This window comes from Schistocerca americana, chromosome 8, assembly GCF_021461395.2.
Source record: "Schistocerca americana isolate TAMUIC-IGC-003095 chromosome 8, iqSchAmer2.1, whole genome shotgun sequence".
Classification (NCBI taxonomy): domain Eukaryota; kingdom Metazoa; phylum Arthropoda; class Insecta; order Orthoptera; family Acrididae; genus Schistocerca; species Schistocerca americana.
In genome coordinates, this window is record NC_060126.1 from 258931542 (window position 1) to 258958941 (window position 27400).

General features: G+C 38.5%; 1 protein-coding gene across 1 annotated transcript in view; it reads left to right on the top strand.

Moving 5' to 3' along the window:
- Positions 1-27400, top strand: part of LOC124544674 (putative ATPase N2B) — a 105113-nt gene that overhangs the window by 44845 nt on the left and 32868 nt on the right. The window contains exons 4-5 of the mRNA XM_047123297.1: positions 10916-11087; positions 20216-20356. Coding sequence (XP_046979253.1) covers positions 10916-11087; positions 20216-20356 — 313 coding nt within the window. The remainder of the gene's footprint in view (positions 1-10915; positions 11088-20215; positions 20357-27400) is intronic.

A 27400-nucleotide genomic window follows, 5' to 3' on the forward strand; every position in this document is an offset into this window, starting at 1 on the left:
CAGCATCATTGTCAGCACCTTTATCATGAAGGCTTGCTCACTCTTCATCAGAAATGCCATCTTCTTTTACAGCATAAATCATAAAAATTAGCTTCCTGGTGTACAGTGGGCAATATATACAATTACAAAAAAAAAAATAGCTTACCATCTCTGCTTTTGAAACTCAGAAATTAGTTCATCAATCTCAGAATTACTATTGTTCAACAAAAACTCTTATCATCATGTAAGGCCATCTAGAAAACAAACACAAAGTTTGAAGCTGACAACACAGACAACAATTGAGGTCCATTGCTGTGCACGTGACCTTGTGAAGTGCTGTGCGTGGAAACTAGATGAATCGGCGTGCTGCAAGGCGAGTAATGTATCTTTTATTTGTGATAGGTGCTGCCACCTGTATTGTTTTTCCTTGGTAGTATGAACATCACAGATGTAAAACAAATGTTGAGATACATTTACAGAGCTGAGAAATGACCATCATAGCTCCTACATCAATAGTATTTTTGGAGTAAATCCACAAAATTTAGGAGCTATGTCACTCATCTGGAAAGTGTTAAGTGTTGTTTCATTTACAGTCACTCATCAGGAACTAGCAACTCTACGAATTTTAATGTTTCTCTTTCCAAGTGACAGTGGCCATACTGCCCAGTGTAAATGTATACTGCTTCCGTGATTCTAGTATTAAGTAAGATAACCATGTACTTCAACATAATGTTTTAATTGTTACACTATTTACTCTAGCTAGAAATAGCATTACACCTGTGGTAAGAAGACCTGTCCAGTGCTTTTATTTGCATACAACCTTTCAATTTCTTGCTCTTATTCCAGCCTCCCAGCAGCTACACATCAATTGTAACTTATAGTTAAGACAATTGAAGAATGACTATTTCAAATTTTCTACCAAAAATCTGTTTTTTTAATCATTCATGTATTGCTTTTAATTTTATTTAATTGAGAAAATTTTATTTAATTGAGAATGTGATAAAACTACACTCCTGGAAATGGAAAAAAGAACACATTGACACCGGTGTGTCAAACCCACCATACTTGCTCCGGACACTGCGAGAGGGCTGTACAGGCAATGATCACACGCACGGCACAGCGGACACACCAGGAACCGCGGTGTTGGCCGTCGAATGGCGCTAGCTGCGCAGCATTTGTGCACCGCCGCCGTCAGTGTCAGCCAGTTTGCCGTGGCATACGGAGCTCCATCGCAGTCTTTAACACTGGTAGCATGCCGTGACAGCGTGGACGTGAACCGTATGTGCAGTTGACGGACTTTGAGCGAGGGCGTATAGTGGGCATGCGGGAGGCCGGGTGGACGTACTGCCGAATTGCTCAACACGTGGGGCGTGAGGTCTCCACAGTACATCGATGTTGTCGCCAGTGGTCGGCCGAAGGTGCACGTGCCCGTCGACCTGGGACCGGACCGCAGCGACGCACGGATGCACGCCAAGACCGTAGGATCCTACGCAGTGCCGTAGGGGACCGCACCGCCACTTCCCAGCAAATTAGGGACACTGTTGCTCCTGGGGTATCGGCGAGGAGCATTCGCAACCGTCTCCATGAAGCTGGGCTACGGTCCCGCAGACCGTTAGGCCGTCTTCCGCTCACGCCCCAACATCGTGCAGCCCGCCTCCAGGGGTGTCGCGACAGGCCTGAATGGAGGGACGAATGGAGACGTGTCGTCTTCAGCGATGAGAGTCGCTTCTGCCTTGGTGCCAATGATGGTCGTATGCGTGTTTGGCGCCGTGCAGGTGAGCGCCACAATCAGGACTGCATACGACCGAGGCACACAGGGCCAACACCCGGCATCATGGTGTGGGGAACGATCTCCTACACTGGCCGTACACCACTGGTGATCGTCGAGGGGACACTGAATAGTGCACGGTACATCCAAACCGTCATCGAACCCATCGTTCTACCATTCCTAGACCGGCAAGGGAACTGCTGTTCCAACAGGACAATGCACGTCCGCATGTATCCCGTGCCACCCAACGTGCTCTAGAAGGTGTAAGTCAACTACCCTGGCCAGCAAGATCTCCGGATCTGTCCCCCATTGAGCATGTTTGGGACTGGATGAAGCGTCGTCTCACGCGGTCTGCACGTCCAGCACGAACGCTGGTCCAACTGAGGCGCCAGGTGGAAATGGCATGGCAAGCCGTTCCACAGGACTACATCCAGCATCTCTACGATCGTCTCCATGGGAGAATAGCAGCCTGCATTGCTGCGAAAGGTGGATATACACTGTACTAGTGCCGACATTGTGCATGCTCTGTTGCCTGTGTCTATGTGCCTGTGGTTCTGTCAGTGTGATCATGTGATGTATCTGACCCCAGGAATGTGTCAATAAAGTTTCCCCTTCCTGGGACAATGAATTCACGGTGTTCTTATTTCAATTTCCAGGAGTGTATTTTAAAAGAAATTTAAAAGTCCATGTGATTTTTTGGTTCTAGGCTTTTTGAAAACTTGACTGGCATTTGTTCATTCATGGTGTTCGGTAGATCACATCCACAACATAACCTACAGGGATTTCGAAGGAGTCAAAGTATATAAGGAACCTAATGGCAAGAACCTGATATTTGAAAATGTGTTATCTGTGATTTTGGGATCAGCTACAGTTTTATTGCATTTTTGTATGATCCCAGCTGTACTGTGGATGTATGATCCATCTGCCCACCCCACTTTCTTATTTTAAAGAAGTAGATGTGGCACATAATAAAGACATAAGGGTACTTTTAGAAATAGATGTGGAAAGTATTGATATTTAGTTCAAGATTTGAAGTAAAATCAAGAGGTCCAGAATTTTTTAAAACTGATTATATAAATAAATAATTTGCTCCAGATGTAGTTTTAATTAAATTTTTTGTACTATAAATAACCTTCTTGATTTTATCAAAGTACATATTTACAACTCAAATTGAGACTACATCCTTGCCTGTCCAATACTTTTCTCTGACCAAGTTTTCAAATTATAACTTCCCATTTCTTCTCCTCACTTTCCTTCTATTCCTCCTCCTCCTCGTCGTCATCCTCCTGTTCCTCCTTTTTGCTTGCATTAAGTATTTGCCTGTTATGCTCTCTTGGTTGAAATTATTGATCTTTCCACATTCTCCTTGGTCATCCTAAATATCTCCTGCCCACTGGGTAATAATTCATCATTAATTTTGGTCGTCTGTTGCCTTCCATTACCCACTCATATAGCCACGCATGTTAATATGACGCTTATGGCATTAGAGCAGGTGCACTGGCCCCGGATAGAATCTGCCCAGGAGATTAATGACGAGGGCTGACGTACCGGCCTGCTTGGATATGTTTTCTAGGTGGTTTCCCACATTCACCTAGATGAATAGTGGACTGGTCCACAATTCTCACCTCAGTTACATGATTTGCAATCATTCTTTATACTACAGACAGACAGTTTGGATACATGTATTCCTCTCGCAGGGGGGGGGGGGGGGGGGGGGGAGGTGGTAATGAAGTGCGAACAGAAATGGCATCCAGCCATCACTTAAATTAACTCTCTGTTTTTAACCTTGTTGACCCCACATAAGATATGGGAGAAAGGCAAAAGAAAAAAATTCTGCCATCTTCAGTTGAGACACAGACTTTCTAGTGTTCCTTTATGCCTACATCTTCTCATTTAAGCTTTTCACACCCAGTCCTCCTCTGATGCCAGCATTCCTTGTCCTACTGGGTAGTGTGTACCTTTGTTCTTAGGAACTGCATATTTTATACTTCTTTGTTCATTTCCGTTTCTTATAGTTCATAACTCCCTTTCCCAAAGCATTTATTGTATTTACTCGTGAACTATGTGTTTGTAAGGGCACTAATGCAGACGGTGTTTCATAAGTGGATATATTTCTCATGTACTCAGATTCCCTCAGTATTCTACAAGCATTAAAACTGATAGCATGTCCAACAGAGAAGATAGTCCAAAATGAACAAAATTATGTTCTACTCCTGCAGCAGGAGGAGAAGCATGTGTCAGCCTTTTGTGTATTCAGGTACCGTCAAACGGGGTGATTTTGAATGGTTTTTTCATTATTTTGATTATAACTTTCGTATATATTGTGAGATTAAATTGATTGTTATGGAAGTGGTAGGGTATATGTGTAACAAATAAAATATCCCCGAACCAGAAAGTGTATGTGTAGGTATATTTATATGAGGCAGTTAAATAAAGTGTCCAAAGTCACCCCATATTGGGGTGATTTTGGACACATGTGTTTTTTAAATCTCTGTCCAAAGTTACAGTATATAGAGGGCAAATTCAGCCAGTTACTGCCTTCTTTTTAAAAAAAATTCTGCGTGCTTTTTATTTGATTTCAGTGACATTTTACACATTTTAAGGGAGCTCTTTGTTACAAATAAGTGATATGGAATGGTATAATGAATTTTATATATTACAGATAAGTTTTTATTTTTCAAGAATTTAAATAAACAGTCTCTTTGTTCACTTCTGCACGAGCTCATTTAATCTTTTCACTTAAGGGAATGGAAAGATCTTCTGACTGTCGTTTGAGGAATAAATGCACCCATTCTTCTCCTGGCAAGATATTACGAAATTTCTTCTCTTTTTGGCTAGATTTATCAAGGTAGCCTTTAACTAAATATCTAATATCCAATTTAGTGAAGGGAAATCCCCAATGTGCAGCCCTCAAGATACCTTGCTTTAAGATTTATTCTTCTTCTTTTTTTGGCACTGGCTGTCCTCCCATTTTTTTCAGATGTGCTTCCTGCACTTCATTTTGTACGGTTGATTTAGGTATACCATAAAAATCGCATGCTTTTCTGTACGATAATTTACCAATCTGTATATCACAAACAGCTTTATCTAAAAGTTCTGGGTCATGATTGCACCATACTGTAGCACCTTTCCTGCTCTTATACGTTCTTGGCATTGTCCGAAATCACCCCACACAGTACACAGTTTTACAAAAACCGTCATTATTTTATAACCTTGCACGAGAAACTCTACAAACTTCTACAGAAATTGTCTCAATGCTGTTAGCTACTGAGCGTGTTGACAATTACTGTTACAATAACTTCTCATTATTTTATAACCTTGCACGAGAAACTCGACAAACATGTACAGAAATTGTCTCAATGCTGTTAGCTACCGAGCGCGTCGACAATTACTGTTACAATAACTTCCCACTTGGCGCAACAATAGAAAGTTTCCACTTTACAATAATGCATGGATTTTTAACACTGAGACTGTTCGTCAATTATTCACCTAGGGAAACAATTGATGCAAAATAAAAGTTGTGAAAAGTGATAAATGCAATCTTGCGCTTAAAATAATTGGCACACGGATGTTAAAATAAGTAACTCTTTTTTTCTATGCAGTAGCAAAGAGCAAATAAACCATACTGTCAGAATTCACCCCAGTGTCCAGCATCACCCCGTTTGGTGGTACATGGGATTTTAGGGAAATGAACATGTAGATGTCAAGTATGAGATGCCATTTCTTTGCAGTCTGTATTACTGAGTGAGGTAGTGCAGTGATAAGGTCTCTGGAGCCACATTCAAGAGACTCTGTATTCAAATTCCTATACTATCATCTGAATCTGGTTTTTCATGGTGTCTCTGAATTGCTGAAGTTAAACGCTGGAATAGTTCCAAGGAAAAGGAGACTGTCACTTTCTTACTACATCTTGAGCTTGTGCTGCATCTCTAATGACTTCATTGCCAGTGGTACATTAAACCCTCATCTTTCTTCCTTCTCCTTACACCTTACAGGCTGTCAGGTTGCAGTTGAGTCAAGGAATTTTTTTTGGGGGTGGGGGGGGGGGGGGGCGAAGTGCTGTTTCCGTGGTATAATTTATACCATCCATCCACTCTGGCATGATAAAGCTACCTTCACATGTCTCTGAAAAGGGCACTGTCCATTATATCATGAGATGATACTCTGCTGAGAGGAGCTCCCAGTATGTAATGCTTGTGGCTTATGGATAAATCTGTTCAGTTTTTAACAAGAGATAAGAGAGGACATACCCACAATTTTCGTTGATGATGAGTGTGATGAAAAATTTTAAAATATTGTGTGTTGCATGGACTGCAGCCTATGCTTCTAATTGAGAGGGGGAGGGGGGGTTCATGATTATTATTAATTAATAATGTAATGTAACTATTGTATAAGTTCTTAATGTTTTATCTGTTTAGTGTTGCTAAATGCATAATCATCGATGACGATGTCATCATCATCATCAGCTGGCTGACCGTTTGTACGAGCGCTATCCACAAAGTACATTACGTTTTGGAATTAAAAATAAATAAAGTATTGGAAAACTTTTGTATTATATACAGATGAAAACCACACTTAAATACTACTTTTCTACATAGTTGCCATTTAAATTAAGGCACTTATCGTAGCGATGGACGAGCTTGGAAATTCCTTCATCGTAAAATTCGGCTGCCTGCACCTTCAACCACGTGGTTACCTCTTCTTGAAGCTGTGCGTCGTCATCAAAACGTTGCATAGCCAAGCAGTTCTTCATTGCTGGGAATAAGTGGAAGTCTCTTGGTGCCAGGTCGGGACTGTACGGCAGATGAGGAAACAACTCCCACTTAAAAGATTCGAGAACTTTACGAGTGGCATTTGCCGTGTGGGCCCGGGCGTTGTCGTGAATCAGAAAGATCTTTGAGCCCAACTTTCCCCTGCGCTTGTTTTGTATTGCTCTTCTGAGGTTGTGCAGAGTTTGGCAATACCTTTGAGAGTTTATTGTAGTGCCTCTTTCCAGGAAATCCACAAAAATCACACCTTTTCTGTCCCAAAAGACAGTCATTATGTGGTTGAAGGCGCAGGCGGCCGAATTTTACGACAAAGGAATTTCCAAACTCGTCCATCGCTACGATAAGTGCCTTAATTTAAATGGCAACTATGTAGAAAAGTAGTATTTAAGTGTGGCTTTCATCTGTATATAATAAAAAAAATTTCCAATACTTTATTTATTTTTAATTCCAAAACGTAATGTACTTTGTGGATAGCCCTCGTATCTTAGATGCTAAGCAATTAAGTTGTGCAGTATTGATTTGAATTGGAGAACAGTCTGCCTCAAGATATGATTTTTATGATCTTAAATGTTATTTTCATCATTATTACAGTACCAGTATAGAATCTTTTGTGTATTATTTCATCTGTTTCCTTCCCTTGCAGTCTCAAAGCAATGAAACTGTAGCAAATAACTAGAAGCCTGAAGGAAAGGGTAAAAGGGAGAGTTGAAGCTAGTAACCAATAAATATTTTATATTACTTGTGTCTGTAAATCCCCCCCCCCCCTCCCCCCCCCCCCCCCCTCCCCCCCCCCCCCTAGCAAATGTGAATGATATGGACCATTTTAAAAATTCAGTATGGTTTTATGTCACTGTCTGTTAAAATCTTGCCAAAAGGGCCTTGAAGCACAGTCCCTTAAATCAATCAGCATTTAAGTGGATCAGCCTTGGGGCATGAGAAGCTTGTAGATCTGGTGTATTCATCTTTTATAGTCTTGTTGTTATGTCTGCTTGATTATGGGTGGACAGGGCAGATAACAACTAAAAGTTCATAACTCAAGACATAATGTGAAGTAGAGTACAGACAGTGGTTGTTGTTACAATTAACAATTTATTACATATACATCCAATATAATCCAACAATTTCCTGCCAAACTCTTGCTGCATGTAGATGAGCCAACATTACCTAGTGGTGGCAAGGTTGTGTATTGGTATTGGAATAGCAGTCTATAATTACAAGGGTGATTTGAAAAGTTCTCGGAATCACCATGAGAGATCAGCGCAAGTGCAACGATAGTTCACACGATATTCATTGGACTGTTGCCTGTAAACACATGCCACATCAGTGCTCTTGGAAGAGAGCTGTGGCAGTGACATGGCTCTGTTGTTCCTGCGTAGTGATTTGCGAAGTTGGAAAAAATCAAGATTTGAGCAGTGATTAAGTACTTTGTAAAGGAAATATGAAAGCAAAGGACATTTATACTGATTTCCAGAATTCATTGGGGGACTCCACTCCTTCATATTCAGCCATTGCAAAGTGGAAAAATGAATTTAAATTTGGTAGGGAGAGCTTAGATGGTGATCCGCGCAATGGTCAGCCAAGATGTGTTGCTACTCGAGAAATCATTGCAAAAGTGCACAAAATGGTCATGGAGGATCACCGATTGAAAGTGCGTGAAATTGCTCATGCTTGCCAGATGTCATCTGGAAGGGTATATCACATTTCAGGTGTAGAATTATCTGCAAGATGGGAGCGGCAACTCTTGATGCTGGATCAAAAGCGTATGAGAATGGACATATCGGAAGAATGTTTGGCCCATTTTAATGAGAAACGAACAAGATTTTTTGCACCGGTTTGTGACCGCAGATGAAACTTGGGTGCACTACTGTACCCGAGAGACTAAACAGCAGTCAAAGCAGTACTGGTTCTCCACCACCAAAGGAAGCAAAAACAATTCCTTTGGCAGGGAAGATCATGGCATCAGTGTTCTAGGATGCGAAGGGGATTCTGTTTCTAGATTATCTCCCCACTGGCCAAACAATTACTGGAGAATACTATGCTAACCTCCTGGACCAATTGCAACAAAAGACATGTAAAAAAAGGGCAGGTTTAGGAGGGAAGAAAGCCATCTTCCATCAAGACAATACGCACCTGCACACATGTGCCATCGCCATGGCAAAATTACATGTACTAAGGTATCAATTGTTGACACACCCCTACCTTATTCACCTGATATGGGTCCGTCAGACTTTTATTTCTTCCCAAAACTGAAAATTTTTCTTGGTGGACGAAGATTCACTTCAAATGGAGAATTGATAGCCAGAGTTGACAACTATTTTGCAGCCCTGGAGGAAACTCATTTTTGAGATGGGCTCAAGGTACCGCAACATCGCTGGACCAAGTGCATTAATCTACAAGGAGACTACGTTGAAATATAAAAAAACTTTTTTCTGTTCTGTTCCAAGAACTTTTCAAACCACCCTCATATTTTCATTTGTGCAATGTGAAGTGTACCTCTAATTAACTGGACTAATACCTCTAAGTATTGGATACAGTTCACCATAAAGGAACCAAGCTGGCCCCAAGAACATTTAGGAGCAATCCTATTACCATTCATTTCATACAAATAAATGTGTTGTCAGCTCTTTGTGGGCCCAGTATCATTCAAATTTTGTTTTCTATTACAAGTACCTAAAGGGCACACTATTGTTGCTTGTCCATTCATGGAATGACATTTTAATGGTCATTTGTTGTGAGAACATTTGCAGTTCACACATAGCTAACTACTGGGCCCATTTCACTTAATGATCCTTAAACACAAAGCTGTGTGTGACCTTAAGGCCTCTGATTATATTATGTATGATCAAGAGAGATTGTTTGTCATTTGTTCCAGTTCCTTTTGTGCCTTCCAACATTTGCTTCAGCAGATGTGCCTAGCTGACACTTCCTCTGCCACAAAGTGCAGAAAAGACTGTGTCGGTTTACTGGCCACCAAAACACATTGGAATTAGGGGAAATGAAACATCTGATGAAGAAATGTGGGGGCTTGTATGGGACACAGCGTCAAATGGCATGCCTGTTCCTTACTGCCTGTCATCTAGTTGAATCAGAAAGTATTGTGCCATTGAAAGGAAGAGTAGCCGAAAGTAAGACACAGAGGATGTGGCCAGTGAAAGTAATTTCCATCTTTGGCATATGTCCTTCCATTCAGTGAGATTGGATGAGGTAGGTTTGGGCCATCTACATGTAATACATTTTTCTCTAGTTTTGGAGCACCTAAATGCAACACATTTTTCTCTCTCAGTTTTAAACATGGCTGTGATACAACAGCCATACAAGAATATGTTAGGTATAAAACAAACAACCAGGTTTCAACAGCAATTATTGGTATCATCAGAAAATCCACAAGTATCTAAACAGATCGTAAATAATCATTAACATAGAGAAACACTAGGGAATAAACAGTTTCTATTCTGAACAGATTTATAAGAAATCAGTACTTGCATGCAGTTATTGACGAACAAAAAGGACGGGATTCCATCAATTAAATTATTTAGATTTAACATTAGCAGTCGTTGGCAACAAAATTTCTTTCAGTATTTTTCGCAGAGAAACCTACATTGATCAAATAGTGCTGTCCTGTTCAACACACCCTCATTCTCACAAAATAGCCTTTTTCATTTTTCCATCCATGGAGCTGTTTCTACCCTGTTAGTTGGCAAACATCTTGAAGCTGGGGTTAATTTGATTAAAACTGTTACAGTTAATAATGGATATGAGCCAACTGTAGGGGATAACATTTTCAAAAATAAGAGTGCGATGCGTTCAGCAATGTGACGTGTCACCAGGAATTCCATTTTAAACTGTAGGTCTCCTTTCACCGGTTGGATAACTGGGGTAGATTTGGGGCACACAAGTCACTGAAGTGACATCAAATTGGAAGATGTATACCCCAGCCACTGAGCCACATGAAATTATTATTATTATTATTATTATTATTATTATTATTATTATTATTTGTGTAGAAATAATCTAATGCTAAGTAATTTTATGTTGAAACTTCCTGGCAGATTAAAACTGTGACCAAGACGCAAATTCAGTACCTTTGCCTTTCATCAGCAAGAGCACTAGCCTGCAAAAGGCAAAGGTCCTGAGTTTGATTCTTGGTCTGGTACACAGTTCTAATCTGCCAGGAAGTTTAATATCAGTTCACACTCTACTGTAGTGAAAATTGCATTCTGAATTTCAATTTTGGATAATGTCCACAGACAAAATGCATGATGATTAAAAACAGGTAGACTGGCTTTCTGTTTTCCAAGAAGATTTTCCTGTATTTTTATCTTGCATGTGCACAACACTGTTCTCATTAACATGGACTGTATTGTAATCTCTATTCAGCAACTGATATTCTTCATTCCAGGAAAACTGAGTGTGATGCAAACAAACAGCTGGATATTATCTTCAAACTACTATGTTCACAAGAAAATGATATAATTCGTCCACGAACACTTACAATACTGGGTCGAAATGTGACATTCAGCAAAACTTGTGGACAAGTGATTGACTGCACATTCAGCGAATTGTGTGATCGAGTAAGACTACATGACAAACATAATTATGAGGGCTGTTCGGACAGTAAGTTCTAGTGCTGTCTAGTGTATGGAGGTGTCGAGGTAGCAAAGTGGTTTCAGCATTACTGTGTCATCTGGCTTAGTACAGGTCTGGCAGTGCTGCAGAAACATTGTTGATCAGTTGTTTGTGCCATAACTATGAACGAAAATGGCTGCTATTATTGAAAATCCTGCCATCTGTGAATTATTTACTGTAACCGATCTGTGTGCATGAAAGCTGTAGACATTCATGATGAACTTTGTGCAGTATACAGAGAGAATGTGATGCATGATAGTGCTGTAAGAAAATTATGCTATTTATTTTGAAAAGTTTGAATGAATGCCCATTGTGAAGAAAGAAGTGTACAAACCATCCGTTACAAATGAATGCATTGCAACCATTATGGCAGAATTAGAAAAAAACTTGTTGATTCATAATTATCGCTGTCCTTTAGATATGGTGGACAGTGTTGTATAAGCTGGTGATGGGGTTCCAAGCTTCTGCCCAATGAGTATGAAACAGACTTTGGGTGCTGTGTTAACATTTCTGATGCTGTATGATGCAGAAAGAGATAAATTCCTCTATCAAATTGTGACGGTTGCTTAAAGTTGGGTTGTGTATGTCAAAATTTAGACAAAAACCCAGTCTATGAAGTGAGGCCACACTAGCTCCCCATGTAAACTTTTTTCCTTTCTTTTTTTCTTTTTTTTTTCTTAACAGAAAGGGAGTACTCATTGATTTTATGAAAGGAGTCTCTGTAACAAACTCCAAAATTAACTACGAAACCCAGAAAAAAAATCTCAGAAGAGCCATACAGATCAAAAGAGCAGGATGTTGAATTCTGTCACCATTTTTGTGCTTGGTAATCTGGGGCCAGATACTGCCATAAGCATGCAAATCATTTAATAGTTTCATCTGTGAATTTTTTGATCATCCTCCATAAAAAAAAAAAACCTGTTTTGTCATCCAATGATTTTTGACTTTTATCAGAAGCTAATAACAAGGCTAAGACTGCAGCAATTTAAAAGTGACAATAAGTAAAGGACAGTGTCAAAGCATGGCTTAGCTCACAGGTGGCAGAATTCTACAATGAGGGCACTGAAAAACTCGTTCCTTGATACAACAAGTTCCTTATTGTAGGAGTTAGTTATGTAGAAAAATAGCTGGAGAGTTGTAGCTTTAAATTGTATATAATAAAGAACCTTTCAGTGTACTTTTTCCTTTTTAAATATGTAAATTAATGGAACTTACTTTCTGAATAGCCCTCATGTTTTATTTTATAGACTGTAAGTAGCTACATTCTTTTTCAGTAGTTACGGTTTTTTTATATAGCAAGTGTCTGAATTGGCATGCAGTTATAGACTATGATGCCTTCTGGAAGCATTATTCATTTTTGTTTGTTTTTAAATCTTATTTGAGGAAGATCTCTAGTCACAAATAGAGAGAACTGGAACTCTAGGTGTCATTAGTCAACTCTCTAGACCACAAGAAGATGCTATTATTTTTTTCCCTCATTCTAAGTCACAGTGTATTGTATCGATATCACTCTTATTTGCCTTGAAAACAGCTATTCTTGATCATCAGATTCTAAACTACATACTTGGCAGCCCTGCAGCCAGGCGACTAGCGCAAGTTTTGGTGTTCTCGTAAAGATAAGTCATTTTAGATTATAAAACATATAGATTAGTACTGATTACATGGTAAATAGGTGTATTAGTGTGCCTTTTAAGTGTACCATTAAAGGTTTCATTTTTCTTTGCGTAATATAGCAGAAAACGCGAAAAGACCGTACAGTCGTATTTTCTGTATACGTTCTGCTGCAGCAAATCTATAGAATTTTGTTTCGTTGTTCCTTGCTCTCTCCAGCAATTTAACTTAGCGTACCTCTTCATTATTTAACTAGCATTTCCGGAAAGTAGCGTAAAGCTTAAGTTGTTGTTTCAGAAACTTTGCACTTTTGTTTTTGTTTACACACAGTTGCGTATAGGCCAAATTTGTGTAACCATACTTTCGTGTTTATCTGTAATTTAACTGACTTATTCTTAATAAACTATTACGTTTATCATGAGTGAAAAGTGCTTGACTCGCCGTAGAATTGTTAGGTCGGAGCTTTGGTGTGATGGGTGCTGTAGTTTTTTCCATGTGGGTGACTGAAGTGGCGTGGGAATAGGGGAAGTAAATGAGACTCATCAGTGGTTTTGTAGGATTTGTAGTAGAGATAGGAAGATACTAGAACAGGAGGGGAAAATTGCCGCCCTTCAGGCTGAGTTAGACAATGCCAGGGGAGATCTTGACAGGTTAGGGAGGGAGAAGGGTAAAGAGAGGTGGGAAGTGGCAACAGGCAACAGGAGGAACAGGCCTAGAACTTTGTCTGACAGCTTCATGGTGAATGTGGAAAATAGATTTGACCTGTTGCTTCAGTTAGAAGCTGGTGAGCCTCAAGCAGTTGCAGGTGTAGACAGGGCACAACAAACTTTCAGCAGCAAATTGAAAAGTAAGAATGTAGGGAAATCAGTAAAGAGAAAGAAAGTGTTGTTGTTAGGTAGTTCCCATGGAAGAGGTGTTGGCCAACTTTTGCAGGATGAACTAGGATCAGAATACCAGGTCACCAATTTTTTTAAACCTAGTGCTGATCTGGAGCAGGTGACAGAGGATTTAGGATCACTTTGCAAAGATTTCACTAAGGAAGTCACCGTGGTTAGTGGGTGGGGCAGGTAACAGTATTGACAGAGATCCTAGGTACAGTATAGAGTGTGACCTGGCGAAGATTGCATCAGCATCGAGGCATACTAGTGTTGAGTTTGTATCTGTTCTTGGGCGCCATGACCGACCTCATTTGAACTCTTGTGTCAAGAGAGTTAATTTGGAGCTGGAACGGCTGCTCATCTCGGGTGCAGGGTCACACATTGGTGTGGTTCCTGTTGATTCTCTCACTAGGTAGGATTATACTAGGCATGGCCTTCACCTCAACAGGAAGGGGAAGGGTAAATTGGCTGGGGAAATAGCAGGAAAGTTAAAGGGGGGAGGCACTGTCATGAGTGGTAAAATACCAGTGGTTATAGGGTTCAGAAAAGACCCTTTTTTATGGTAGGGAGGACAGAAAGAAAGCAAATTTTAAGAGAGGTTAGATCTGAGACAAACCTTCAGTTTCAGAAAGAAATCAAAAAACATAATTCCATCTTATTACATCAGCATAAACAGCCATTGGTTATGAATTTTCAACAGTCAGCAGATATTTTAACTCTACCCAATTTTAACTCAGTCAATGTGAAATGTCAGCTATCTTTATTGCATCAAAATATTCGAGGACTGAGAAATAAAATTAATGAATTAACTATCTGCATAGATGAATTGGAGTCTTCAAACCCAGCTGACATAATCTGCCTCTCTGAACATCATGTGACCACTGGTATAGAACTTTTAAGAGTTACAGGGTTTAGGTTAGCATCTCACTTTTGTAGATCAGAAATGGAGAAAGGAGGAGTTTCCACATTCATCAGGAACTGTCATAAATTTAAGAACATAGACATTCATAAATTTTGCCTAGAACAGCATATGGAAGCATGTGCAACAGAATTAGAAGTTCACAAAAAATCTTTCATAATATTAAGTGTATATCGAGCACCTGCAGGTAACTTTAATCTGTTTGTAAACCACCTTGAAGCTGTACTGACCCATTTAACAACAAAAAACAAAGAAATAGTGGTTGCTGGTGATTTCAATGTAGATTTCCTTAAAGACTCGCCCAATAAGAACTTATTTGAGTTAGTAACACTGTCATTCAACTTAATTCCCACTGTAAAGTTCCCCACTAGGATAGCCACTTGCTCACAATCAGCCATTGATAATATCTTTATAGAAAAGTCCAATGAACAAAATTATATTACAAAACCAATAGTCAATGGCCTCTCAGACCATGACATGCAGTTCCTTCTGTTAAATGTTAATACTGAACAGGATATAAAATCTGTTAAATCTGAGCTCAAGAGGGTAATCAGTACGCCAAAAATTGATTGTTTTAGGACACTCCTCAGAGACATTCACTGGACTGATGTTTACAGTGCTCATGGCATGAATGAAAAATATAACATTTTTGCTAATAAAGTGCTTACCTTATTCGAACACTGCTTTCCCCCAAAACATACCAAGGTTAGAGCAAAGTCTACAAAGAAGCCATGGATTACTCGAGGAATAGGGGTATCTTGTAAAACAAAAAGAAAACTGTATCTGTCAATCCGAAACATTTCCAATGTTGATGCTATAGCACATTATAAGAAATACTGCAAAATATTAAAGACTATAATACGGATGTCAAAGCAAATATATTACAGGGAAAAGATAGTCATATCAGATAACAAAATAAAGACAATATGGGATATAGTGAAGGAGCAGACCGGTAGAACGAGACATGAAGAGGAACAAATAACATAAAGAGTAAATGATACATTGGTGACAGATGTGTATAGTGTTGCAGAACTTCTTAACAAACATTTTATAACTGTTACTGAAAAGATGGGGTTGTCAGGTTCGGTAGATGCTGCTATGGAATACCTCAGACCAGACATTTCAAGTAACTTCCATAATATGAATTTGACCCTCACTACCCCAACAGAAATAATGTCCATCATAAAATCTTTAAAATCAAAATCATCTAGTGGGTATGATGGAATATCAACAAAGTTAATTAAAGAATGTGATTCTGAGCTAAGTAACATATTAAGCTATCTGTGTAACCAGTCGTTTATCAGTGGAATATTCCCTGAATGGCTGAAATATGCTGAAGTTAAGCCACTGTTTAAGAAGGGAGATAAAGAAATAGCATCAAATTTCTGTCCAATTTCACTGTTGCCAGCATTCTCAAAAATTTTTGAAACAGTAATGTCAGTCGGCTTTATAACCATCTTATCTCAAATAACATACTGTTAGATTCACAGTTTGGATTTCTAAAAGGTTCTGATATTGAGAAGGTTATCTACACTTACAGTGAAAATGTGCTTAATTCATTAGACAAAAAATTGCAGGCAACTGGTATATTTTGTGATCTGTCAAAGCCATTTGACTGTGTAAATCACAATATCCTTTTAAGTAAATTAGAATATTATAGTGTAACAGGAAATGCTGCAAAATGGTTCAAATCTTATATCTCTGGCAGGAAACAAAGGGTGTTATAAGGAAAGAGACATGTATCAAGCTATCAGGCATCATCCAGCTGGGAACTAATTACATGTGGGGTCCCACAAGGTTCCATTTTAGGGACCTTACTTTTTCTTGTGTATATCAATGACCTTTCATCAGTAACATTACCAGATGCCAAGTACGTTTTGTTTGCCGATGATATAAACATTGCAATAAATAGCAAATCAAGTGTAGTCTTAGAAAGATCAGTCAATAAAATATTTGTGGACATTAATCACTGGTTCCTAGCCAATTCTTTGTCACTAAACTTTGAAAAAACACACTACATGCAGTTCAGAACTTGTAAGGGGTGTCCCACGAGTATATGTCTAACATACGATGACAAGAAGATAGAAGAAGTGGACAGTGTTAAATTCTTGGGATTACAGCTTGATAATAAATTCAAATGGGAGGAGCACACCACAGACTTGCTGAAGTGTCTTAACAAATCTCTGTTTGCAATGCGAATTTTGTCAGACATAGGGGATATAAAAATGAAAAAGCTGGCGTACTATGCTTACTTTCATTCCATAATGTCATATGGGATTATTTTTTGGGGTAATTCATCAAGCCAAGCTAAAGTTTTCTGGGCACAAAAACGTGCAGTAATAGTTATATGTGGTGTGAACTCAAGAACATACTGCAGAAGCCTGTTTAGGGAACTAGGGATACTAACTACTGCTTCCCAATATATTTATTCCTTAATGAAATTTGTCGTTAAAAATATATAACTTTTTCGAACCAACAGCTCTATTCATGGAATCAATACTAGAAATAAGAATATTCTTCACAAGGATTTAAAGTCACTTAGTCTTGTACAAAAAGGTGTGCATTATTCAGGAACACACATTTTCAATAACTTGTCAGCAGCCATAAAAAGCTTAACAACCAATGAAATTCAGTTTAAGAGAAGCCTAAAGGATTGATTGGTGGCCAACTCCTTCTACTCCATTGATGAATTTTTCAGTAAAACCAACCGATTTGTATACAAGTACAACATAACTTCTGCACCATTTCAGTGCAGTAATATGTTCATTGTAAATAAGTATTATAGTAGTTGTATTACATGTTTATTACCTTATAAACAAATAAAAAAACTTTTATTTTAAATTCAGTGCATTAGTATTTGCAAAATGACTCTTTCATATAGTGTTCATTAAAAAATGATGATCATTCCACTTGGGACCTGTGGAATGGTACATTAGCTTATTTGTTTTAGTTGTAAACATTTGTCATGTATTGTTGTTCTTCTGACATGTTCCACATCCTGGAGGACCTCCTCACTACGGATCAATTGGAATAAAAGTAAATCTAATCTAATACCAGCAAAGACTGATCTTGTTAAAGCTGTGAGGACGGGTCATGAGTCATGCTTGAGTAACTCAGACAGTAGAGCACTTGCCCAGGAAAGGCAAAGGTCCAAAGTTCGGGTCTCAGTCTGGCACACAGTCTTAATCTGAAGTTTCACGTCAGTGCACAATCTGCTGCAGAATCAAAATATCATTTTGGAAACTGATTTTGTTGTTACTGCACTTTCTTCAGTTGTCTTGTAGCCATAAGAAGAAATGATGGTGAATCTTAAGCCAAAGAAAAAGTAGGTTGGGCCACCATATTATGTTGAGCAACAGATAAACGTAATGATGCACAGAATGAGCTTTAGGAAAGTCTCCTATTTCAAATTTAAAAAGCACTCATTCTGTCAAAACATTTGCATACTAACATTCTCTTGCTTAGCCATCATTTGCTTACTCTCAGAACCTGGGGGACTAGTAAACTATTGTGACACTATATAAGAGGGTGAACATAAAGTTGTACAGCAGTGGTTGTCAACCTGGTCCCCATCACCCACTTGTGGGTGTTATGGTGAGCGATAGGCTAGGCTGTAGGGATTTTAAAGTCTTGTCATTAGGTATTCAAACAATTTTGACATAAAGTATTTGGTAAGTAATTATTATTATATGCTTTAACTTGCTGTAACTCTGCTTTATAAATTTTATAAAGAAAAATTACTTCCATACTTTATAAATCACCATTACTGTGGAACCAGTGGGCAGCTAAAAAATTTTGCTAGTTACAGATATACGGAAGTGGGTGGTAGGTAAAATAGGTTGACTACCCCTGTTGTACATGAAGAGTTCAGTCATCTAATATGTGATAAAATTTCAGAACACATGTTTGTTAGATGTTGTAAATTACCCTTTCTTGGGGGGGGGGGGGGGGGGGGGCAGGCACCAGTCGTCTGACTGGTTTGATGCGGCCCACTACGAATTCCTTTCCTGTGCCAACCTCTTAATCTCCGAGTAGCACTTGCAACCCGTGTCCTCAGTTATTTTAGCAAATGGATAGGAAAAGTGTTTTTAGTGCCCCAGTTGTTATGGGTGTATTCTGGAGATAAACTGAAATAAAGTCTGATTTCAAATGACTGTAACAGAATAGAAGGCATGCGTATAAGCTGACAGGCGGGTGCTTCAAAGTAGTTAAGTCGCCGTACCAGTGTGGAAAGACATTTAAGAAAAGGGAAAGAAATATGAAGACCAGTTCCCTTAATTATCAAGTGAAGGTCATTCTGAATAAAACAGTGGTAGGTGAAATATTACTGGAATTGCTTTAATGCAGGAATCCATCTGAAACAGGTCTGTATAAGGCTAAACAAAGAAAATTGTATGGCTTCTGCATAACAACACATGTTGGAAGTCTATAAAATTCATATGATGGATACATGTGAAGTGATCTAAACCATGTGTGTTAGTTCACAGAAAAACTGCATTGCATCAACACAATACATCCTGAGAGAATTTTAAAATAATCAGCTATGCATAATTTTTTAATTGTCTGTATTTGTAAATTTATTATCAATAGGTCACATTCCACACACCCAAACTTCTGAGCTTTTGTCATCCATAACAACATTCAAATTTTAAACTGGCTCACAACATTGTTTTTTATGCCTCATATAAACTCTTGAGAAGGCATCCATTAGCAATCGCTTGAGCTTGACACGATGCTTGGTTATTTAGTACATATGTAATTATTCAGTGTATTTCTGCCAGAGTGTAAGCTCTGACCCTGGATGTTGGTCCTGATTTGTATCTTGTGGTGATGTTTACTGTACACTGAACTGCACTGCACTCTGTCACCATTGACTGATACACACACACACACACACACACACACACACACACACACACACACACACACACACACACTCTTCAAATAATCATTGCTGCCATTTTTATGTAGCTTTTTATAGTTTTTCATGAATTTAAAGATTGTTCCTAGTTAATAAGTATAATAAATGATAAAATGAAATAAAAATGTCCATAAGCTTGTAACTTCACAACTTGTAGCCTTTATTTTCTCAAAGAAAGCCAAGCTTTGAATGACTGTTGCCCAAGTTCAGACATTGCACTTACAGACCACATTAGTACATGGTGCAGACAATAACAGTTATAAAGAAATATTAGAGAGGACAATCTCATTCTGTATAGAGGAAGAATTGTGCACTAAATAAGCTCAAGTTTAAGTTTGTCTTCAGAGTGCATAGTCACTCACTTATGGAGCTACATGCTAATGCTGTTGTTAGGTGACTGAGAGAAGCAGTTTTTCCTCAGGAGGAGCAATGACCTTCTCCATGTTAACCATATGAAATCAGTCCAAGAGAGTTGCTCAACCCCTGTAGAATTGGGAGAGTAAATAAAATCAATCTCTCTCTCTCTCTCTCTCTCTCTCTCCACGCCCTCCCTCCCTCCCTCCCTCCCACCCACGTGTGCTCTTGTGGGTGTGGTTGTGGATGACAAATATGGAGCAGTAGAACAATGGTTGAGTGGTTCCTGATATTTTGTTTGAGTAATTGCTGTTACTTTTTGTTACTTAAAATAAACAATGTTGTATGCTGAGAACCATACTTTTACTGCTGTGTGTTTTTGCCTTACAGCCTCTGGGTGCGAGTGATTACTTGCAGATTTCCCGTGTCTTCCATACTGTTCTGATCCGTGACGTCCCCCAGCTGACTCTCAAGCAGAAGTCTCCTGCGCGCCGATTCATAACCTTGATAGACACGTTGTATGACAACAGGGTAAAGTATTCTGGCACAAGGTCATTTCAGGTGGAGGTGATTTCAAAGAAATGTGTCTCTCACAGTTTACATTTCAGTAAGAATATGTAACTAGTTTTATGACTTTACAAACTGTGTGTGGCAAGTGGTCGGTATTTTTGTGGGGTTAGGATTGTGCTAGTAACAGTTTAATATTTGTTTACAAATATCTATTGGTGTAGGGACTACAGTGCTTTCCATTACCTTTCTATTCCAAAGAGTTGCACTACAGGAATAAGCTGAAAATGCAATTTTTAGGAATTTGATTCCTGAATAGCTTTAATGTTTCTGCAAATCTGGATGAGAACATTCATATCTACCAAGCAGGAAATGTGATATCTATAAAATTTATTGCATTCCTGCTAATTTGTTGCCGGCCGCGGTGGCCATGCGGTTCTGGCGCTGCAGTCCGGAACCGCGGGACTGCTGCGGTCGCAGGTTCGAATCCTGCCTCGGGCATGGGTGTGTGTGATGTCCTTAGGTTAGTTAGGTTTAAGTAGTTCTAAGTTCTAGGGGACTTATGACCTCATATGTTGAGTCCCATAGTGCTCAGAGCCATTTGAACCATTTTGCTAATTTGTTGCTTGAAAGGGAAACCACAGTGTATCACAGAATGTAAATCAACTTTTTTTTACTTAAGTGTTCACATTATTCACTTATTCTCTTGCAAGTCTTTTTTCGAATTGTATGTTGCACTGGATGTCAGTAGGACTCTAGTAGTAAGCAGGGAATCAGATGAGCAATCAAAAATCATGTGGCCATAAAACTGCAGCATATACTGCAGTCAAAGTTAATATGTGACACAAACCAGCAGAGGGAAGTTGTATTATTAACTGAGCATTTGGTCTTCTTTTTCTGTGATAGAGTGAAGTTTATTTGCAGTACAGACTTTGTGTGTTTATTCATGGTTACTGTTAGGTCAATAGTAATCACACTGACAAAGAAATCTAAACTGCAGTTGTATGGCAGTACAACTGGGATTGCTGTGGTTATCTTGTTTCTGTACTTTGTAAACAGTTACTTTGGAAGTTACTTAGTACAGGCCTTCACAGTGAAGATAATGGGTAAACCAGAAAAAGTAAGTGAATCACACTGCAAACACACACACACACACACACACACACACACACACACACACACACACACCATCTTCCACATAAAATTAGTTAATGGCAGGCATAACCATAACATTGCAAGTTGTAAAATTTATAACTGTTCAACAGTAGGTTTTACATGACTAACTATGAAACAAGACAACATAAAAATCCAGGAAAACCACAGCATATTGTATCAAAGTATATATACAAAACTTTTTGTTTTTAAACATGTAAATACTGTCTTCAAAACACAAATTTGTGTGTGTACAAGTAGAAAAGAGCATTTTTCCTGTGTTATAGAAAAATAATAAAAAACCAACTGATGATGATGAATCTTCTGCGAAAAACATTAAAAGAAAATGAAAAATTGAGTTTTGCTTAAGACAGACCCTCTTCAAAAACAAATGTACAACATTCCTGCTGCTTCCTTGGTTTCCTGAACTTCTGGAATAGGTGAAAACAGTCAGAGATTCAGTGTTTGTTATTTTTTAAATGTTGAGTGAGGCACTGAAAAATGATCTATGATGGACTTCCACTTTTTTCACTATTGCCTCAAATGTGATACTCTGCCCTTCAAGCCTGAGGAACTCCACTTCTCTTATAATTCACAGTTCTACACAGAGAAGTGATCTACCAGTTTATTATTCAACATTCAGACTTGTCTGACCACACTGAAAATGCCTATGCCACTTAACCATTGTGTCATACAGTGACGCATTGTCACCATACATTTCACCAACTCAGCGTTGATTGTTCCAACATTGTTCCTCTTCAAACACAGAAAGCGAATTACTTTATGAAACTTCACTTTACCAGTGAGATGCAACATTTTTCTTTGGCTCCTCTAGCGGCTTGCTATGGTAACCTTATGCAAGGATTTCCACATGTGCCAAGGATTGGATACATATACCTGCAAACAAAGAAAAATAACTATGCCACTTTATTTTTTCAGGGCGATAATGAAAACTTTGTGACTACTGACCTTCAATGTTGTTTGGTTGTTACTCTTTCCCCCGATAGATTGCTAGCTGTGTAGACATTAATTAATTAAACTACAGATAGAATGGTGTATGCTATGTGTATGTCTGATTGTGAACTGCGGAGTGTACCTAGATGTGTGAATACAATTTAAATGTAAGAGGAAAGCTCTTACATGAACAACTTTTGTTGCTTCAGTTATGTCAAGTAGATGATGTTTACCTGGTACTGCTAGCTTTGTATTCATGTGACCTCATGGACGCTTACCCAGGAACAATGGTTATGTACATGTAAAATAGTGGAAGCTCAGTGAAGAGATTTTTATTATTAGCAATTCTGTGTAGCTGATCAATTGTGTTGGTTGCTAATTCATGTACATCACTTTCTGAGCCTTTTATAAATTAGAATTTTTATAACATTGATGTATGTCTTGTTCATTTGCTGTGTCTGCTTTAAAAGCTTTACAGTGGAAAGAATATCTACAGGTGATCTGTATGATAAGAGAATTGATTTTTCTGTTTTGTAATGGACATTTCTGTTTTTTATTTTTCGCACGCTGCAAACAATTACTTATGTGAGAATCTTCATGTTTTCATGCTTGTTCTATGAAATTAAGTTCTTGCAGTCATATCCAGTAAGTGTTCTTCTGGTGATATTTCAGCTTGGAACCATGGAGCCATATTTAGAGATGTAGGACTGTTGTTGCAGCCCTTCCACTTGTCTAATAAACAAACAACTTGCACTCTTGAACATGTAGGTACAGACCACCACAGCTGCAGAAATTTCCCTTCAGCAGCTGAGATGGATATCACTGGCATACTATCTATAGCAGAGAACATGTCACAGGTTCTGATTTGCAAATACTGGATGTTAACAACATGGCCATTATACTGCTGTCTTTGGGAGCGCACTGTTTCAAGTGCTGGATTCACATTTCACCTTACTTAGAACCACCATTGCAATTTGGTAATTCATTAGTCAGAGATATTTTGAAGGCTTTCTTAATCATCAACTTTCAGAAGGATGATGTGGATGTTAAAATCTTGACATTTTCATGGTATACTGCCCACTGCCATATAGTGTGCTGTCCAGCAATCGCTGACTTGTCAGGCTGTAGCAGATGGATGTTGGGTTGATCTCCCATACAAAGACTGTTTTAATACCGCATGACATCTGTGATGCTAAAATGAAAAGTCTGCTGGATGATTGCACATCTAACAAGATTGATAAGTAAGTACCCCACTAACCACGTAGTCTCAAGATGTCTTTTCTCTTGAATGCTTCCTCATTCCATCAAGAAGTAGTGAATATATTAAAAATTCATGATGCAGCTGCACTGAGGTTATATGGTTTGCTAATGTTGTGCAAGAAGGATGTGCCCTTGCTCAAAAGCAAGCAATACTGACTGAGTCTCTGAAATATTTCATTGCCAAGCTCTTAGCCTTGTTGTAGACATCTGTTGTTCAGAAGTGCCCTCACCACATATGGAATTGAACTGAATTTATTAACAGACTGAAGACTCTCAGGCTCAACAGTTCAGACTGATTGGTCAATTTTGATGTCATATCATTGTTACGAAAGTCTTCCTCATAGAGTCTTAATCATTCATTGGAAAATATAATGTGCAAAACATTTTGGTACGCAGATTATAACTTTATTTTAGCATGTCCTTACCTCAGAATATTCATTATTCGACTTTGTTGGCGAGTTTGTTTATCAAGGACCTTGAGGAAAAGGCGCTGGACTTTTAAAATTTATACTGATATTTTTTTGAGGTATGTGGATGATAAATTTGTGGCGTGGCCCCATTGTGAGGATGAACTTCATGAATTCTTTTACCATCTTAATTACATCCATTAAAATATCAGTTCACATTCAGATGGAAAAGAATGAAACCTCCCTTTTTTGACTGTTTTAGTGTGTCAGAAAACTGACAGCACATTTGGGACATTTACTCTTCAGTGTTACAAATGTATAGTCAATCTGCCCAATCTTCACCGAGCTTGTGTGAGAGAGAGTAGGTTGATGGAAGTAATTGCATACGACTTCTGTGCCTAATAACACAGCTGCCTGTGTGGCGTGTTAAGGCCATGGGTATCTCACTCATCTGTGCACATATTCGCATTTGCTACAAAGTTGCAGTAAAGGTGCTATACGCTTCCTTTCTTCATCACCGCACCTTCTGCTCCATTGAGACACAGCTAACTGCCATGTTTCCTTGCCATGTGGAAGGGGTACTCACCTGTTGGATCATATTCAGCAACTACTTGCCCACATGAGGACAAGTGGGGGAACTGCTGGCTAACTGAAGCCAAGCCATTAAAAAGCATGTGATAGGAAATGAGTGCCACTTACACAGCTTTGCCTCAAGAATGCAGTGCTCTGTGTAACTAAACATACCACAAGCCAAAACACTCAATTTTATACCTGCAGGCAGACAGTTTATTACCATCCATCACAGACAGTTGGTGTCTTGTCTGCCCCATTAGCTGAATGGTCAGCACGTTGGAATGCCTCGCACAGGGGCCCGGGTTCGATTCCTGGCTGGGGTGGGAGATTTTCTCCCCTCAGGGACTGGGTGTTGTTCTGTCTTCATCATCATTTCATCCCCATTGTCAACTCGCAAGTCGCCCAATGTGGCATCGCAGTCAATACGACTTCCACTTGGTGGCCAAACTACTTGACTGGGAACTCCCAACCACTGACACTATATGATCATTTCCATTTTTCCAGCTGGTGTCGTCAATACAATTGTCCACATTTCCATTTTTCCAGCTGGTGTCGTCAATACAATTGTCCACATAGTGTGTACCATTACAGACAACCACCTTTTTCAATATTTTGAACAATTAAAAATAGCATTTGGAGATAATGGGAGTGTACTCCACAAAAATGGAAGACTCTGCAGTTCAGACCAAAGGTGAATGCCCTGGGAACCAAGAGGTTGGAGAGGAAAGGTTCAAATCCATGGCTGTTCTGTAAGTAGGGGATATTTCTTCTGGAGTAGATCAGAAATTTTCTAAGTAGAAAGTGAAGATTATCTTTTGCCCAGCCACTCTCATTGGCTTTGTAAAGATTGACCTAAAACTGTATAATGCAGGCATATACTAGATCACCTACCAGTACAGATTTTTGTTTGATGTGCAGATGACGTGAGAACCATTCACTAATGTTGCTTGGAGCATCACTGCTACACATGTTGCAAATAAGCAGTGGCTGAGCACCACATAGAGACTGGCCACTCCATGGGCTATGAAAACGTGAGGATTATAATGTCTTCATGATACTTAAAGGACCCGGTGATGAAGGAAGCCATAAAAATTTGACTGGTGAACAATTTACTTAATTGTGGCAGTGATTTTAACTTACTTAACGTTTTAAATGCAGGTGCTGTTTTTAGTAACATACTCTTGCATTTAGGATCTAGAAGTACCCCAACAGAGTTTAGGTATGTTTATAAATAATAATTGGAATTAACTTATGTATTTATATATTTACGTAATAAAATGTAACATATTTAAAGTGTTTATTGTGCTTACAGTAACCAGTCTTAACAGAAATTTTAGATCATTTACAAAAGCTTGTTTCCAGTTTTTTATTTTCTTGCTGAGATAAAATGACATAAAAATCAACTCCATAATTAACTTGTAATTAAAATCTTTGGGGTTTTTTTCTTTTTAGCAAGATAGGAACATAAAATGAAATTAAAATTGTAAAACAAAAATACTATTAGTATGGAAAAAATGACAGTACATTATTAAGAGCCTACAAAATCATTCATTTTCTTTGGGTTCACAGGACAAACAATAATTGATTGTCTTTGTGTGAGGCTTACAAAATAAATTATTTTCAAGTTTTACGTATTGGAGAGCTCTTTTTATCTTTCAACCTCAGGCAAATGTAACACATTCACTTCTGAGAATTACTAGTACCGGGCTCATCTGCATTAGGCGTTGATAAAGTTTGTTCTCTGCGAGCCAAGTTGCACGTTATATCTTGTATATCTTTGGCCAAATTTGGGTTATTTTCTAATGTGCTGCAAACATGTATCTATTACTGATTTTTATTTGGATTAGAACTGACCCAAAGAACATCTGTTAGCAAGAGAAATATTCAGTATAGCAGCAAAAATTGTGTTCGGCCATTTCTTGTTCTACATTAACAAGTATAATTTGAGGATTTCAAATCTAAAATGTCAACTACTCCTTTAGTGTTACTGTAAAATTATGTAATTACAGGTTTCTTCAATTTTTGATTTGTAGACACATTGTGATGCATAGAAAACTGCTCTTTTATACTTCTTTGGAATGAATGACACCAAGGTCTTGTCTCATACAGATCCAAAAGATGTTTTAATTCAGTGCGTTCTCTTTTATTAGGCAAAAACTCATGAAGAATTTCCTGTTTGTTTTTTCATACAGTGCATACGTATGTTAGTCTTTGGTTCACTTATTCATTTACTAACTCAACAGATATAAACAAACTATCTCCAGTTATATTTCTATTAGTTCCATAAAACTACTCTGCAAGCTTTAGCACATCCTGTGTTGGCACTGCGAAAAGGGTATTTCTGTGGGTAAATGGTTTTCCAGAGTATATGAATGCATTATACAAGTAATGAGTCTTCGCATTACAAATACAATGCATTTCCAGGCCATAGTTTCCAAGTTTACTTTTGATAAACATTCTGAATGAGCATCTTCCTCAAAATTTTACCAACATTTCATCAAAACATAAATATTCTGAACAAGGATAGTTCACACCACAGTTGCTATTAAAAGTTTCAAAAATTTCTTTTATCGAGGCCAGTGTTATCTGTAGATTTTCTTTCTTTGCATGTACTGATGTCATCAAATGTTACATTGAAATAAATGAATAAAATTCTTTTTATTCCCATTACACCTCGAAAAATATCTCTACCAGTAAAATCAGTTGCCATTAGCAATCTAAT